Source organism: Rhinopithecus roxellana, chromosome 1 (genome assembly GCF_007565055.1).
Source record: "Rhinopithecus roxellana isolate Shanxi Qingling chromosome 1, ASM756505v1, whole genome shotgun sequence".
NCBI classification, from domain to species: Eukaryota; Metazoa; Chordata; class Mammalia; order Primates; family Cercopithecidae; genus Rhinopithecus; species Rhinopithecus roxellana.
In genome coordinates, this window is record NC_044549.1 from 22,130,281 (window position 1) to 22,148,709 (window position 18,429).

An 18,429-nucleotide genomic window follows, 5' to 3' on the forward strand; every position below is an offset into this window, starting at 1 on the left:
TATTCTGTTATCCAAGCTGGAATACAGTGGTGCAATCACGGCTGACCACAGCCTCAACTTCCCTGGCTCAAGCAATCTTCCTATGTCAGCCTCCCAAGTAGCTGGGATTCCAGGCATATGGCAACATGCCCAGCTAATTTTTATTTTTCGATATGGGGTCTCACTGTGTTGCCCAGGCTGGCCTCAAATTCCTGACCTCAAGTGATCCTCCCACCTCAGCCTCCCAAAGTGCTGGGATTACAGTTGTGAGCCACCACACTGGTCCCTTATAAAAGAATTTACATTCATAAATCTATAATGAATGAGCAAAAGAGAAAACCACCAAAATACCACAAATACAAATTTGCAGGCAAGATACACTGATAGATGCTACAATAGTAAACAAAAGTTTGAGATAAAATATTATATTTGCACAGATTCAAAGCATCTCCCCTAAGATATTTATTAATTATAAAGAGGAGAAAAGTAACTTTACAATGGAGCAAACAGGCAGACACCATCTTAACCAAACAATCAAGGCTGGCATTATCAGCACTAAGATGTATCACTATCATGTACCCCCTGATATAATGCACTAAGAAGGGCACCATCACTTCTGTGGTATTCCTCCCAAAAAGTCATAACCTTAATCTAATCTTGAGAAACCTGAAACAAACCCAAAGTGAGAGATATTCTACAAAATACTGTCCAGTTTTCTTCGAAAGTGTCATGGTCATGAAAGAAAAAAGACTGAAGAATTGTCACAGACTTAAGAAAACTAAGGAGACCTAACAACTAAATGCAATGTGGGATCCTGGATTGGATCTGGCAACAGAAAAAGGACATTAGTGAAACCGAAGGAATCCAAATGATGTCTACAGTTTAAAGCAGAGGTCCCCAACCCCCAGGCCAAGGACAACACAGCAGGAGATGAGCAGCATGGGAGCCTTAGGGCCTGAGCTCCAACTCCTGTCAGATCAGCAGTGACATTAGATTCTCATAGGAGCACAAACACTATTGTAAACTGCGCGTGCAAGGGATCCAGGCTGCACGCTCTTTATGAGAACCCAATGCCTGAAGATTTGAGGTAAAACAGTTTCATCCCGAAACCATCCTCCTGACCCCTGTCCATGGAAAACTGTCTTCCACGATACTGGTCCCTGGTGCCAAACAGGTTGGGGACCACTGGTTTAAGGTACTGTATGAATATAAATTTCTTGATTTTTATAATCATACTATAGTTACATAAGATAATAACATTGAGAGAACCTGAGTGAATTGTACAGGAACTCTGTAAAATTTCTGTAACTTTTCTGTAAGTCTCAACTTCCTTGTAAACAAAAAGTTTAAGAAACACTGTAGTACATCTAAAAATCAGAAAGAGAAATGGATTAATTCAGTATTAATTTCTAATGGCAGGATTTCAGATTAATTGCATGAATAATGCAACAGTCTAAAGCAGGATATTTCACTTCACTGGATATATTAAAAACAAAAATAGTAGTAGTTAATACAGAGGTATTTCAAAGTGGGTATGATAGTATTCATCCTGGCAATGTAAGATTTTTTTTTTTTTTTTTTTTGAGACACAGTCTCGCTCTATCACCCAGGTTGGAGTGCAATGGCGCAATCTCGGCTCACTGCAACCTCTGCCTCCTAGGTTGGAGCGATTATCCTGCCTCAGCCTCCCAAGTAGCTGGGACTACAGGCACCCGCCATCATGCCCAGCTTTTTTTTTTTTTTTTTTTTTTGAGACAGAGTCTCACTCGGTTGCCCAGGCTGGAGTGCAGTGGCACGATCTCAGCTCACTGCAAGCTCCGTCTCCCAGGTTCACACCATTCTCCTGCCTCAGCCTCCCGAGTAGCTGGGACTACAGGCATCCTCCACCACGCCCCACTAATTTTTTGTATTTTTAGTAGAGACAGGGTTTCACCATGTTAGCCAGGATGGTCTCGATCTCCTGACCTCGTGATCCACCCGCCTCGGCCTCCCAAAGTGCTGGGATTACAGGCGTGAGCCACCAAGCCCAGTCAATTTTTGTGTTTTTGTTGAGATGGGGTTTCACCATGTTGGCCAGGCTGGTCTTGAACTCCTGACCTCAAGTGATTCTACTGCCTCGGCATAAGATTTTTTTTAACCTCCTATTTACCCCACTTAAACTAAATCAAGAGTTTTAAATGGAGAAACCACACCAGGCAAATCTTAAGCCAAAAAAGAAAGAGTATCTAAAGCCATACTTTCTATACGGTCTTCTAAGGTACTCTTGATTTCCTCTCATTGTCTTCCTTTATGAATTCTTCTTTGTTAAATGCTATAACTATGTAACATGAAGATGTATCATATTAAAGTTCTCTGTGCATATCTTAGACTGCTTCATAGAAAAGGGTTTAATAAATTCTTATAATGTAAATCAGTATATTACTGCATTTAAAAAACAAAATTCTAGAAAAAAAATTATCTCTATATGCCAGGTATGGTGGCTTATGCTATAATCCCAACACTTTCAGATGCCAAGGCAGGAGGATTGCTTGAGGCCAGGAATGTGAGACCAGCCTGGGCAACATAGCAAGACCCCTGGCCCTACACAAAAAAAGTAAAATTAGCTGGTCATGGTGGCACATCCCTGTATTCCCAGCTACTTGGGAGGCTGAGGCAGGAGGATCACTAAAGCCCAGGAGTTCAAGGCTGCAGTGAGCTGTACTTGAGCCTGGGCAACAGAGCAAAACCCTGTCTCTTAAAAAAAAAAAAAAAAAGAAAGAAAGAAAAGAAAAAGATTATCTTTCTTAAAAGGAATTAATTTTCTGAACACTTGCTATATAGGTAGAAACTTCATTTTGCTTGTTTTGCTACTCTTGGCATATGTAGAAGAAATAAATGAAAAAAAGAGGCTTAAAAGGACATATTCCCAATAGTAATGTTCAGCACATACCTTGAGTACGACTATTCTGCATCTATAGCATCACTCATGAATGAACATTAGGTACTCTAATAGATTAAGTCATCAAAGAAATGTTGTGCTATGTTTTAAATAAAATCTAAAATGAGCTCTGGAAAGTATATTGGTCATCTGGTCTGGAAAGTATACCAGTCAATGATTTAAACAAAGTTGGTAGAAGGGTTTCCTGGTTAATCTTCAGTTAATTAGAATATACCATTCTCCCAAAACACTGATTAAAGTTTTATACTATTTTCTTTAAAATGTTATTAAAAAGACAAACAGCAAAATACTTTCAGTATCAGTAACTCCAAAGATAATAGATTAAAAGCAAAACAAATGCATACCTCCGATAAATCAGAAGATGACTTTTTCCTTTTTCCTTCTGTGGTGATTTCTACAAAAACCAAAGACGTGGTAAAAATTATCGTTTAACATCTAAATGAGATAAACAGTTTGATAAAGGAGATTCTTTCACATTCATTCCTTGTTTTAAATTAACTTCTTAGATTTAAATTTACACTGATATATTTTACAGAAACTGAAGGGCTACACATAAAAGTCAAAAAATAACTACATGTCAGAAGAATAGCAGATTCTCACACAATGTCTCCAGTAAAATATATATATATATACACACACACACACAATAGAAAAGAAAGAGGAAAACTTGGCTCTAAGAACTAAACAAATTCCCTGGCTAAAGACTTCACACCTAGTAGTAGAACCATTTGATCAGACAAATTATTATAATGGGGGGAGGTAGAAGCAGGTGAAATTCTAGAAGTTAGAAGTTGAGAATATTCTATAAAAACACTTTCAGTTCTACTACATATCTAAGCATGCTGTGCAACTGGGAACAGTTTAACTGTCTTTTACTCACCAACATTTTTCAGACTTGCTGTGGATTCTTCTGAGTCCTAACTTCCAATCAGCAAATATTAATTCAATGTCTATTATGTGCCCTGACACTGTGCTAGGCAATGAGTACAGTATAGTGGGCAAATTAGGCAAAAGTTCCAAACTTTCCTGGAACTTATAGTCTACTGGAACATATCACAGATTTTACTAAAAAAATAAATGGCAGAGATTCATATATATAGTCACCTGCTTGTGACAAATGCATGACTGCAATTCCATAGGAAAGGGATGATTTTCAAAATAAATGATGCTGAGGCAATTTGATAACCAAATGGGGGAATAACACCCTTGACTACCTCACACCATACACAAAATTTATTTGAAATGAATCACAGATTTCAATGTCAAAGATAAAAACAAAGCATCTAGATTTAAATAGGAGAATATCTGCATCACCTTTGGGTACGCAAAGATTTTTCACAGAGGGCACAAGTAGTACTAACCACAAATGAAAACGTTAACAAACTGTACTTCATGAAAATTAAGAACTTCTGATCCTACTGTAGCTCATGAGCATGATGCCTGGGTGTTCACACGCATCTGTGAGATGTGGCACCTTGAACCTTGTTACCATGTCAGCGCATCACCCATCTGACATGAAAGAAAAATAAAGAACCACACTGGATTAGCGGCGTTTTTTTGTTTTGTTTTGTTTTTGAGACGGAGTTTTGCTCTTATTGCTCAGGTTGGAGTGCAATGGCGCAAATCTTGGTGCACCGCAACCTTCACCTCCCGGGTTCAAGAGATTCTTCTGCCTCAGCCTCCCGAGTAGCTGGGATCACAGGCATGTGCCACCACGCCAGGCTAATTTTGTATTTTTAGTAGAGGCAGGGTTTCTCCATGTTGGTCAGGCTGGTCGCCCAACCTCAGGAGATCCGCCCACCTCGGCCTCCCAAAGTGCTGGGATTACAGTGAGCCAAGGCGCCTGGCCTGGATTCGCTTTGAGAAAGAAAAAAGGAAAAAAAGAAAAGGTCAGGCATAGAGGCTCATGCCTGTAATCCCAACACTTTGGAAGGCCAAGGCATGGGGATCACTTGAGCCCAGGAGTTTGAGACCAGTCTGGGCAACACAGTGGGATCACATCGCTACAAAAATATTTAAAAATTAGCTGAACATGATAGCACACGCCAGTAGTCCCAGCTACTTAGGAGGCTGAGATGGAAAGATCACTACAGCCTGGGAAGCTACAGCTGCAGTGAGCCATGACTGCAACACTGCACTCCAGCCTGGGCGACAGAGTGAGACCCTGTCTCAGATTAAAAAAAAAAAAGAACTTCTGTTCATCAAAAATCATCAAGAGTGAAAAGGCATGTCAAGATTAAAAGAAAAATACTTATAAAACATGCATTTGTCAAAGAATTCATAACCAGAATATATAAAGAACTCCTAAAGCAAAAGCAAGATAATTCTATCTTCAAAACGGACAAAAGTGTGAATAGGCACTTCACAAAAAAGCATATCCAAATGGCCAATAAACATATAAACAGGTGCTCAATTTCATAATCATTAGGGAAATGCAAAATTAAAATGGCAATGAAAACCATTAAACAGCCTTTAGAATGGGTAAAAAGATTGACAACGCCAAGTATTGGTGAGAGAGTGGAACTCACATGCTCTTGCTAAGAGTAGTGCCTCACCAGCATCTACTGAAGTTAGACACCTGCCTATGCAATGTCCAACAATTACACTTTTAGATAAATAACCAACAGAAATAAGAATATTCAGGTATTTTGTTCTTAATATCCAAAAACTGGAAACAATCCAAATATTCATCAAGTATGGATAAACATATACATGTAATGGAAAACTATACAGCACTAAAAGATAATGAATTATTGCTAAGCACAATATGGATACATCGCTCAGGCAAGCTTAAAGGAAACCAGATGCAGAAGAGTATATGATTCTATTTCTCTGAAATTCAAGAAGAGTTAAAATAAACCTATGGTAACACTAGTTAAAACAGTGACGGGGGCCAGGCATGGTCGCACACGCCTATAATCCCAGCACTTTGGGAGGCTGTGGTGGGTAGATCGCTTGAGCTCAGGAGTTTGAGACCAACATGGGCAAAATGGTGAAACCCCATCTGTATAAAAAAGTGTGGTGGTGTGCACCTGTACTCCCAGCTACTCAGTAGGCTGAGGTGGGAAGATCACTTGAACCAGGAAGTTGAGGCTGCAGTGAGCTATGATGGCACCACTGCACTCCAGCCTGGGCAACAGAGCAAGACACTGTCTCAAATTAAAGACAGAAAACAACAAAAAAAAAGCCACTGAACTATATACTAAAGATATGTGTACTATATGGTACTTAAAATCAGAAATAATAACTAATAATAACTAATGAAATATAGACTACCCAAAAATCGATATTGCTGAAATGATTTCTTCTAGTTCATAGTATACAGCATTAGTTTTACTATATGAACCATGTAATGTTTTCCTGATCTAAAAAATTATTTTCAGGCCAGGTGCAGTGGCTTATGCCTGTAATCCCAGCACTAATGGGAGGCCGAGGTGGTTGGGTCACTTGAGGTCAGGAGTTCAAGACCAGCCTGGTCAACATGGGGAAACCCGTCTCTACTAAAAATACAAAAAAAAACTAGTTGGGTGTAGTGGCAGGCACCTATAATCCCAGCTACTCAGGAAGCTGAGGCAGGAAAATCGCTCAAACCCAGGAGGCAGAGGTTGCAGTGAGCCAAGATCACACCATTGCACTCCATCCTAGGCAACAAGAGCAAAACTCCATCTCAAAAATATATATATATATTTTCACCTCTATATTTAAGCGTTTGACAACTTCAGATTTCAATAAACTAGACTCAAGTTGACTACCAAAAATAAAGAGTTTTTTAAATAAGTGATAAAGTCTTTATCCTGTAGAAATTCATTTTGTAGTCAATTTTAAATTTAACAAAACACATATGTATATATACACAATGGAATACTATTGAGGAATGAAAAAGGAATGAACTCATGTCTTTTACAATAACACAGAACTGGAAACCTTCATCTTCAGTGAAACAACTCAGATTAGAAGCTCACATCTATATTCCCAACACTTTGGGAGGCCAAGGCAGGGTGACTGCTTGAGCCCAGGAGTTTGAGATCAGCCTGCACCAAATGGTGAGACCCTGTCTCTACAAATATTTATTTGAATTAGCTGGGTACAGTGACACCACCTGTGGTCTCGGCTGCTTGGGAGGCTGAGGTGGGAGAATCGCTTGAGCCTAGGAGGTTGAGGCTGCAACAGGCCGTATTTGCACCACTACACTCAGTCTGGACAACAGAGCGAAACCATTTCAAAAAGAGAAAGAAAAAAGAAAAAAAAGAAGAACTCAGAAAGTCAAATACTACATATTCTCACTATAAGTAGGGGCTAAATAAAGTGTGTACCCGTGAACACAGAGTGTGGAATAACAGTCATTGGAGACTTGGAAGGCTAGGAGTAGTGCAGTGAGGGATGAGAAATTACTTAATGGGTACACTATTCAGCTGATGATTGCACTAAAAGCCCAGATTTCACCACCACACAATATACCCACATAACAAAGCTGTACTTGTACCCCTTAAATTTATGCAAATAAAATAATATATCATTTTTTAAAGGAATATCAGTTCCTTAAATTTGAATTTACAAATTTATATCCCCAAAATATCTCATTGGGTTAAAAGTGCTTCCATCCTGTTTTGTAGTATGTTCCCCTATTTCCTTTCATTAATGCTATTATGAATTCCCAAATGTTTATGTTTTTTTTTTCTTGGCCAACTTTGTCTAATAAAAAAATTTACAGTTTTTTTATAACTGACTTGGTCCATCTTATACCAGGTTAGCTCTGGAGTGTTTAAATAAGCATATGACGTGCCTCGACTTGAGACTGTATGGTATAGTTATCACGCTTAAGGGTATATATTTTAAAGCTAGACAACCTAAATTTGTATCTTGGCTTACTAGTTGTGACTTTTCTGAGTCTCAGTTTCTCATGTGCAAAACGGGAGAGAATATACGCCTTTCTAATTGTTAAGATTAAACTATGATAGTCTATATTAAGGCATTTAGCATTACGTCTAACATATAGTTGGTGCAAAAGAAATGGTAACTATAACATCTTATAGTCAAGTATCTCCCTTTAGGAGACTGCAGTATTTTAGCATTAGCATATAGGAAAATCTCTCCAATTACTCTCATTCTAAATATACGAGTCAAAAAATTAAAAGCATAACTTTTCCCATTCAGTCACTTATTTATTCTTTTTTTTTTTTTTTTTTTTTGAGATGGAGTCTTGCTCTGTCACCCAGGCTGGAGTGCAGTGGCGTGATCTCAGCTCACTGCAACCTCTGCCTCCCAGGTTCAAGCGATTCTCCTGCTTCAGCCTCCTGACTACCTGGGACTACAGGCAGGACATGCCTGGCTAATTTTTTATATGTTTAGTAGAGAGAGGGATTCACCATATCGGCCAGGCTGGTCTCCAACACCTGAGCTCAAGTGATCTGCCCACCTTGGCCTCCCAAAGCGCTGAGATTACAGGCGTGGGCCACCACACCCAGCCTATTTATTTGACATAATAGTAATTATCATTGCCTGGCATTATGCTAAGTGCTATAAACAAATTATTTTCCTTAATCCTGACATCATGAAATCAATAATGTATTATCTCCATCTGATAGATTAAGAAATTAAGGTTTGAGGGATCCAAATAACTTGCCCAGTGTTACCATAGTGATCCATCACTGGTCATATTCCAGAGATGATACTCTAAACCAGTACACTCTAGGCATACTGGATGCTATGGGGAAATAAAATCAATGACAGTCCCCGCCACAGTGTTAATAGTATAGCACTAGACATTAGACAACTCAGCAAGCTAGAATATATGATGGAATCTGATAAACATCATATAAGAGGCATAAAGACCCACAGAAGTGCAGAAACAGGTATAAATTTAAGTTTGAGTTAAGGAAATGGTTCTTGGAAAGGCACAACTGAACTGAGCTTGGGCCAGGCATGGTAGCTCATGCCTATAATCCCAGCACTTTGGGAGGTCAAGGTGGGAGGATCGCTTGAGGCGAAGAGTTCAAGACCAGACCAGGTAACACAGCGAGACCCCATCTCTACAAAAACTAAGTTGTTTTTTTTTTTAAATAGCCAGGCGTGATAGTGTGTGCCTATAGTCCTAGCTACTCGGGAGGCTGAGGTAGGAGGATAGCTTGAGCCCAGGAGTTCAAGGCTGCAGGGAGCTATGATCATGCCACTGCACTCCAGCCTAGGCAACAGAGCAAGATCCCACTTCAAAAAAAAAAAAAAAAGGAACTGGGCTTTGAAGAATAAAGTTTAGACAGGCAGAAATGGGTGGAGCCAGGCACAACCCAAGGGTGATTTACCAATACAAGCACACAAAAACTAGGATGAAGCAGCCCACATCAGCCAGATTCATAAACTACTGAAAACCCAAATGAAAGTTATTCATCAGGAAGGCATTATAACAGAATTCTAGTCTGGATCTTTGGAGCTACTCAATCTTATTCATAACCCATTCTCTGTGTTACCATGCCCCCTTAACTTACTTTTCAATCCTCTGCCTTCCATCATCAGGCCTAGGAATCACCACCAAGATGTCAATCTCTATAGCCTATCACCTTCTTATTATCACACCTCATATAAATCAATTCTACCCCCTCATCTACATCTTCTCCAACTCTTCCCTAGTTTACTAAATTCTTTTCCAAAGTCAATACAGTTTCCTTAAATTTTGAATATTTTCTTTGAACTTCTCCTCCACCTTAGGTTAACTAAATTCTAGCTTTTTATTAGCTATATTACTTCGTTAAAACTCTCCCACTTATAAAACAGAAGTAGAGACTAACAGTCTCCATTGTTTCCTGTAGGGGGGAGACAAAAAAAAATTTTCTTCCCCACCACCACCATCTCCCATTAATATTCTAACTTTATTGCAATAATTCCTCCTTTAAAATTGACATAAATTGCAGGCATTCCCGGCTGGGCACAGTGGCTCACACCTGTAATCCCAGCACTTTGGGAGGCCAAGGCGGGTGGATCACGATGTCAAGAGATCGAGACCATCCTGGCCAACATGGTGAAACCCTGTCTTTACTAAAAATACAAAAATTAGCTGGGCATGGTGGCATGTACCTGTAGTCCCAGCACCTGTAGTCCCAGCTACTCAGGAGGCTGAGGCAGGAGAATCACTTGAACCCAGGAGGCAGAAGTTACAGTGAGCTGAGATCACGTCACTGCACTCCAGCCTGGAGACTCCATCTCAAAAAAAGAAAATGGATATATTCCCTTGCCCATATTTATGACTGCCATCTACTGACCCAAGATCCTCTCCATGTCTAGAATACTCTGATTCTTGGTTCATAGTTTAAGTATGATCAAAATTCACCGTCATTCTGAAGCACTAAAATATCCATTAACCAACTCACTCAAAACAATGGAATCATCTTCACTTAATGGTACAAACTTCTAAATATCTCCATTTCAGCAATATGCATTCAAGAATGGCTTTAAGGAAAACTACCAAGTTCTCAAATGCAAGCCTTTCATTCTATACACTGTCTTCCTCACTCCCACTAAATCCACTCTTTGCCCTTACATCTTGCCACACCCTTCAATTCTAAGTAAAATTAAACTCATTTTTTTTTTTGCAAACTCTTGCTTCTGTACTGCTTGGCAGTACTAAGTCACAAAGTATTAACAGCTCCAACCAGTATAAAACTCACACTTGTTTTAACTAAGACTGCAAGAGTACTTAATATGTATTCATCCCTAATTGACCTATCTTGCATTCCCAGTACCATTTAAAAGCCCCTTTCTCTAAAGATTACCTTACTATTTCATTTAGAAGCCATAACTGCAGTATCTTTACTCCCAAGATATGTCTATATCTTTATCCATCTTTTCTCCTTTCCCTATGTCTCATCAAACTGTTCTTTGACGCCATCCGTCTCTCCCATTTCTTCTAGGACCTCACTCCATTATCTCCTACCTGATATATATTCAATCTTTCCCTCTCCACCCCTTTCCTGCTCCCTACCAACCTGATTTAAGTCTCTCACAATCTTAAAAAAAACAAGTCTTTCTACCTAATTTCCTACTCAAGCTTGTTCTAGAAATCTTTCCTTCCCATCTCATTTTCTCAGCTTACTTTTGCTGCCCCATTTCCTCACCGCCACTCATTCGTCTAGCCTTTTGAAATCTGACTTTTGTCTACTAACCACTCTTACCATCAGTAAAAGTGGCCTCCTAATTGCCAAATCCAGCACCTTCATGCTACTTTAACTCTCTGAAATGCTAACATTTCTTTTTTACTCTCCCCCCTATCTTCCCAAACCTGTCACATTCCTAATCTACCTAACTGGTTAGCAGTATCTCTTCCTCCCTACTTTGAAATTAGTTGTACGTGATTTAAGACCTTCCTCACTCTATATTATTTTTGTTGGCAATTCCATTCATTCCAATGACTTCAACTAAGATCTCTGCCAATAATGCAGCTTTATCATAACTAATTGTAAGTTCTCATCTTGAGCTTCAATGATCATTCATTGCACTTTCAATGCAAAGTAAACATCACCTGGACCTACTGAAAGATTTAAGACAGTTATACCATCAGGGACACTAGTAGCAGTAAATGAAGTTAAAACTATAGATCTTATAATTAGAGACCACATTTTGAATCCTGTTTCTTACTAGCTATTGCTAATCTTTATCCTGCCCCTAAATTCCAGTTCTCTCATCTGTATATGAAAAACAATTACCTTATAAGACTTTTGAAAATACTGAAGTTTCCAAAGTTCTTAGCACAGTGTCTAGTGCCTAAGTACTTAAAGAACATATGTATCCTTAACTGCAAATGAGAGTGACACAGGTCTCCAAGAATGTTGCCTGAAGAAATCAGTTCAAAGTTGGTTCAAATTTACTCGATGTTTCCTATTTTGATTCAAAAAATTCATTTGAAAATTGCAGTCTATGATTCTAATTTATCTGTGCTGTATTTTTGTTAACACTTTTAATGGTCATTCTCCCTTACTCCCACACACTTTATCATTCAACTTCAGTGAACCTGTCTCTGATGCCAGCCATCTTTTAACGTGGTTAAAACGTGATCACCATGTAATATACTGCTTTTAATGCTATAGTTATCAGTTATGTGAGTCACAAATATATGTGTTTAGCTTAAACCAGCTGGAATTGGGTTTCTGCTACTTGCAACTGAAAAAGTTTTGAGCAGTACACTGTGAACATTTTACAGTTCTGCCTTGTTTAGGAGATAGTTTAGGGCAGCCTAATGTAGTCTCACAGACAAAACTTCAAATTTTGGGTTTTATTTTATCTTTCTACTGCTACCCACCCTCCTTCTACCTCTTCTTCCTGTTTTATTAATCAAACTCTTCTGTGTATTTAGGAAACTTTGATGACTATAAATGTCACATCATGGCCGGGTGCAGTGGTTCACGCCTGTAATTCCAGCACTTTGGGAGGCCGAGGCGGGTGGATCACCCGAGGTCAGGAGTTCGAGACCAGCCTGGCCAACATGGTGAAACCCCATCTCTACTAAAAGTATAAAAATTAACCAGGCATGGTGACAGGTACCTGTAATCCCAGCTACTAGGGAGGCTGAGGCAGGAGAATCGCTTGAACCCAAGAGGCGGAGGTTATAGTGAGCCAAGACTGCACCACTGAGCTTCAGCCTGGTCAACAGAGTGAGACTCCGGTCTCAAAAAAAAAAAGTCACTTCATTTGGGTTCCAATTAGCAACAACTTACAATGAAATGGCAACTGCATGCACACAACCATTACACGGAATCTTTCAACCAGCTGATCATGTTTTATTTCTGAGAATTTATATCAGGAAATTAAATATACACTATTAAGAAAAGCAGAAGCATACTTAAAAATTAATTTGTGCATATCTTAAAATTAGAGGCATACTGGAGAACAGCTAGGTAACATTAGATTTGGGTATGGATTTTATTATACTTATTTTTCAGAAAGGACAGCTCCAAAAGAGAGATCATGAGAAAAAGAAAACGCTCTCCAGACATATAACTAACATAAATATCAATGTCTTTTAAGGATAAACAGCTTTATTATCAAAATCCACTTCCCACAACTACTTACACCAAGTTACTGTGACGAATAAATAAATCTAAGTGTAATCAGGTAAAGGGGAATGTGACTTGTTGAAGTACAAGGCAAATATCTTACCTTCCCTCCCCAAAAATGTATTAAACCTAGATGAAATGCATTTATTGTTAAAAAGCTGTGCATCTCAAAGGAAGATACGATTATACCTAAAGTTCTGTGTTACGAAGCACGCAAATGACGCCAGCTAAGCACTGTGCATTTTCCTAATGTATCCATTTTACTTAGAGGTTTGGTGCGGGGTGGAGACTATTAAAACAAACATCAGTTGGAGGCATATACCTACATGTATGTATAAATATACACATATATCATTTATACATGTGCTTTCAAAGGAGAAAACTACTATCTCCAGAATACACACCAAAACCGCTAACACTGGTTGCATATGAAAAGGGATTTCAGGTTTTCAACTGCTTCAAGTAGTGTCCCCAGAGATCCATAATCACTCTCCTTTGCAATTAAGGCTGAAAGAAGTTTGAGATGCACTGCCACAGGGCACTCCTAAATAAATTTGGAATTGTTAACTATGTTTCTGCAGAAATCAACGGTACCATAAGAAACAGAAAAATGAAATGAAATTATTGATTCATTGGGCGTTCGTTTGTGTACTGGACTGTAAGCATGTGAGCCCTCGTCCTCTCCTCCTACCACCCGTAGGACTTAACACAAGGACTTGAGGACCCCTTAATGGATGAAATGTTTGACAAAAACTTCTCGACTGGGAGGAACTCTACCTCACGTCTTTATAACTCCACCTTCTTGTTTCCAAGACGTTGTACACAAAACTGAAGACAGTCATTTAAAACAAAGTAATTTCCAAAGCAAAAATATGCTGAAAATAAAAACACAACGAAAGCACGGCTTCAAATCCTTTGTTTGACTTTCCAATCACTTTTGGAAGACGCAGGGGAGGCTGGAAAAGAAAAAGGCTATTAGGCGGGCCTGTTCAGCAGAACGAGACCCGGCGAGGCATCGTATCAAAGAAAAGGAGTCTTCGTTCGCAAGCCCCACCTTTCCTCCCCAGCAGCAGCTACCTGCTGAGGGAAAGAGGAGGGAGAGGGGAAGGGACGCAAAGTCGAGATGCAAAGGAAGAGAGGAAAGTGGGGTCAGACGCTGAGAAGCCGAAATGAAATGGGAACATTGGTGGAATTACGAGGAAGGCGTGGCAGAGAGTGGCAAGCCAACCGGGAAGATCCATGGGCCGATGAGACGCAAGGAGAGTGTTCTCGGGAGGAGGGAAAAAATAAAAGGGGTTTTGAGGTGAAGAGCGCCCGAAGCTTCGATGACAGCTCGGACCGGGTCTTCGACTCGAGGGGCGGGGACGACCCGGGAGCCTTCCATTGTGCGCGCCCCCTTCTCTCCCCGCCCCCGCCCTCGCGGCTTCGGGCCGCAACCCCAGCTGCAGCCAGCGCCTCCCGTTTGCCCGGGGTAGGAGACAATATGCTTAACCCTCCTCCGACCCTTTCTCACCGGATGAAGCAGGCCGTCGCCCGAGCTTTCTCTTGTCCATCTTCTCCCGCTGCTGAAATTTCAGTTGCAGGCGCTGTCACCTCAGGACCCCTCCGGCTTGGGAGAGGGAGGGGGAGGGGAAAGAAAAAAAAAGGGGCCAGCAATGTGCGAAGCGCGCTTGCGCAAGAGTCGTCGCCTGCGCTTCGACCGGAAATCAGCTGCCCCTCCCACCATCAACCGGAACTCATTTCCTGGGACTTTTCTCTGTGGGCTGTCTCCTCCAGCGTTTTTTTGGTGGGGTTTATTTCATGATCTGATCCCCTCTGGGGAAGTGAACCATCTGGGTGCTCGATTTTAGCTTTGTTGACTTTGAAGATTAAATTGACAACAAAAGGGGAAAACAGGAACTCCGCCGGTTCACTGGCTCTCGCGAGGTGTCCAAACAACTATGAAAACAAAACGTTAGCGTTTGCAGTATTACGGTCCTCACAGCCTCTCTTACATATTTGCCCCAAACGCCCTTCCTCGAACTCAGAAACCAAAAGATTTTAAGATGGCAAAATCACCTAATAATGGCCTAGCTATTAGTTTAGCATTTGCACTGGAAATAAGTAGGCTGACGAGGAAAAATGTCTTAGAGAGAATTTCTTTTTAAAATTAAAACTCGTGATTTTTAAAGCTCCTTAAAAGCTAGAACTTAATTTTTCAATAACTGAAATGCTGAGATGACAAAAAGTGGGTGGCTATAAACTGGAATTTGTTCAATTAACATTTACCACGATACTCAAGGCACTAGACCCGTCCTCAATGAACTCGAGCTCTGGTACTATTAGCCTGATCCCTAATGGTGCATATCTGAATAATTTTTAAATGAACGTGTAAGCTTTCGTGACGATTTAATCACAAGTTTAACAAAATTCAGCACAGTGCTGTAAGCAGGGAAAATGTTTCTGGCATGTTCCAAGCCCGAAGGGACTCTGGAAATAGGGTTTGATTCCCAAGCCGGCCCCTTTATACCCCTAACCCCTATCCCTCAAACCCCCATCTCCCATCCTAATGGAGTCAATAAAGGGATCGGCCCAACTCGTCCACTAGAGTAGTCCCCTTCTTCGTGAGTCAAGCCTTCCTAATCATAATATGGTCAGTCCCCAGGTAGAGGTAAGGCCCCAGGTGTTGTGGGGTGTTGGGCTTCGGAAAGTGTTCTACATGGCAGGAATGACCGCAAGGCAGATACACTTTAAGTCTTGCTGGGATTGAAGTTCACTGTAAGGATTTCATTTTGTTGGTTTATTTAGTTAGTTTCTGTTTAACAAAAACATTGCTTTCTGAAAAATAATTGAATGTTCAGTTTCCTTACAAACTAATTTTTTTTAACCAAACAACTTAACTGACTCAAAAGTCAAGCTGGGCCGGGCACAGTGGCTCACATCTGTAATCCCAGCACTTTGGGAGGCCGAGGCAGAATAGCTTGAGCCCAGACATTCAAGACCATCCTGGGCAACAAAGCAAGACCCCCCTCTCCACAAAAATATACAGGCCAGATGCCATGACTCACCCTAGGTGGGCTCATCACTTGAGTCCAGGAGTTTGATATAAGCCTAGGCAACATAGTGAGACCTCCTCTCTACAAAAAAATTTAAAAACTAGCCACGCGTGGTGGCCAGCATGCCTGCAGTCCCAGCTACTCAAGAGGCTAAGGCAGGAAGATCACTTAAGCCCGTGGGGTTGAAGTTGCAGTGAGCCATGATCAGGCCCCAGCCTGGGCGACAGAGCAAGACTGTCTCAAAAAAAAAAAACAACAAAAATTACCCGGGCGTGGTGGAGCACACCTATAGTCCCGGCTACTGGGAAAGATGAGATTTAAGGATTACTTGAGTCCACGACTTTGAGGCTGCAGTGAGCTATGATCACTACACGGTACTCCGGCCTGGGCGACACACAGATACCCTGCCTCAAAAATAAAAATAAAAAATAAACTTCCCAGACAATTCTGTTGCATACTTCAATTTGGTAAAACCAACACTTAGTGACATCTGCTTTTTTTTTCCTATCTCTGATATTCTTTTTTCTATATGTCCTTGCCTCTGGTGGATTAAATACAGCTTTTTTTGTTTCCTAGGGAGAGGTGAACAGTGGGGAGGGACATTATGTACGTTCCTCTTATTTTGAAATTTCTACAGATATAATTTCACAACCACTATTATTTTCTACAATTTACTAAATGGAATTGTAATACAGGCATTATTATTTTTCTAAAACACTGCATAATCACTTTCTGTGTTGGGAAAAGAAAAATAGTGCTGCTTTTGTACCAAAACAGTATTCTTTCTTTAAAATATATTTTCTAGAGGTTTTGTGTTTTGTTTTGCTTTCCTAAATATGAAAATAAATGAAAACTTACTCCTTGTAAAAAAAAAAAAGTATCATTAGATGTTTTTAAATTTTCCGAGTAAAAGTATTCTCCATTCTGTGCTTCTTAATGGCACGTTATATACAAAAGGACCTAGTTCCTAAATATAAAAAAGGATTATAATTACTGTATTAGATTATTACTCTGTAACCAGGGAATTTCCTAACTTCTCAGATTATAAAATTACTTTTTTGTAAAAGCTTACTAATCACCTGTGAAAAATGTAAATATTGTTAAATGTAACCACTTTTGATCCTAGAAAGAAAACGGGTTCCTTAAAAATCCAAATATGCTAATTAAAGGTATTTGTGTCTATGATTCTAGTGTCCCACCCACCCTCTTCTTTAAAGATAATCACACCTAACCTAGAGAAGTCAAATTCAGAGAGATCGAAAGTAGAATGGTGGTTGCTAGTGCCTAGTGAGAGGAGAATGGGGAGTTATTGTTTAATGGGTATAGAGTTAGTTTTGTAAGACGAAAAGCATTCTGTGAATGGATGTCAGTAATGGTTACACAACAATGTGAATGTACATAATGCCTCTGAACTGCACACTTAAAAATGGTTAGAATGGTAAATTTTGTTATGTATATTTTCACAATTGTTTTTTATTTTAAGAAATAACCACACCTAGAATAAATCATTACAGCTGTGTCACCACCTAATCCAGCATACTGGAAAAGCCTAATTTCAAATTCTCTCTAATGCGTATATGCTGTTCTCCTTTTTTAAAATTTTAGTCTGCATTAAACGACTGGAGTACTTGATATAGGAAACAAAGTGCCTACCAAATGGCCTCACTGAATTTTTGGTGAATGAATGAAATAAAAAGTCAAATACTATGCATTTTTAAATCTTTGGTAAAAACTAATCTTGGGGTGGGAGGAGGGTGAGGGTTGTAAAACTACCTCTCAGATACTATGCTTGCTACCTGGGTAATGAAATCATTTGTATACCAAACCCCAGTGACACAAAATTTACCCTTGTAACACATTTGCATGTTCCCCCGACCCTAAAATAAAAGTCAAAAAAGGGGGGAAAAATCTGTCAGGCTCCTGGGCTGCCTCAGTTTCTTTGGGCATGTCACTTTACCTTTGAAAGCCTCAACTTATCCATTTATAAAATAAACATGTTAGCTAAGCATATCAATAAGGTCCCTTCTAGCTCTAATAGTCTTTTTCTTGAAGGTAAACTATTGAAGGAAACCAGAATGTCACCTCAAAATATGCCTTTTTTTTCTTCTTTCTGACACGGAGTTTTGCTCTTGTTGCCCAGGCTGGAGTGCAACAGCGTGATCTCAGCTCACTGCAACCTCCATCTCCCAGGTTCAAGTGATTCTGCTGCCTCAGCCTCCCAAGTAGCTGAGATTACAGGCACCCGCCACCATGCCCAGCTAATTTTTGTATTTTTAGTAGAGACGAGGTTTCACCATGTTGGCCAGGCTGGTCTCGAACCCCTGACCTCGTGATCCACCCGCCTCAGCCTCCCAAAGTGCTGGGATTACAGGCGTGAACCACTGCGCCCGGCCAAAATATACCTCTTTTATATAAAAATTATTTTTGAGCCGAAGGC

General features: G+C 40.0%; 1 protein-coding gene and 1 non-coding gene across 7 annotated transcripts in view; one reads left to right on the top strand and one right to left on the bottom strand.

The window, feature by feature from the left end:
- The window catches only part of SENP7 (SUMO specific peptidase 7), a 185,760-nt gene extending 171,024 nt beyond the window's left edge, over nucleotides 1–14,736 (bottom strand). For 2 of the 6 annotated variants that reach the window (XM_030940256.1, XM_030940242.1), the window contains exons 1-2: nucleotides 14,471–14,733; nucleotides 3,262–3,311 (exon numbers count right to left, since the gene is read on the bottom strand). In XM_030940256.1, the coding sequence (XP_030796116.1) occupies nucleotides 3,262–3,311; nucleotides 14,471–14,510 (90 nt within the window). In that variant the 5' untranslated portion in view covers nucleotides 14,511–14,733. Of the gene's footprint in view, nucleotides 1–3,261; nucleotides 3,312–14,470 lie in introns of all 6 variants that reach the window. The other 4 variants (XM_030940287.1, XM_030940276.1, XM_030940267.1 and 1 more) reach the window with 3 other exon arrangements.
- LOC115892247 lies at nucleotides 4,330–4,432 on the top strand. The gene has a single exon (XR_004052138.1). It is a non-coding gene; the product is annotated as a small nucleolar RNA U13 (small nucleolar RNA).
- Nucleotides 14,737–18,429: the final 3,693 nt, after the last annotated feature.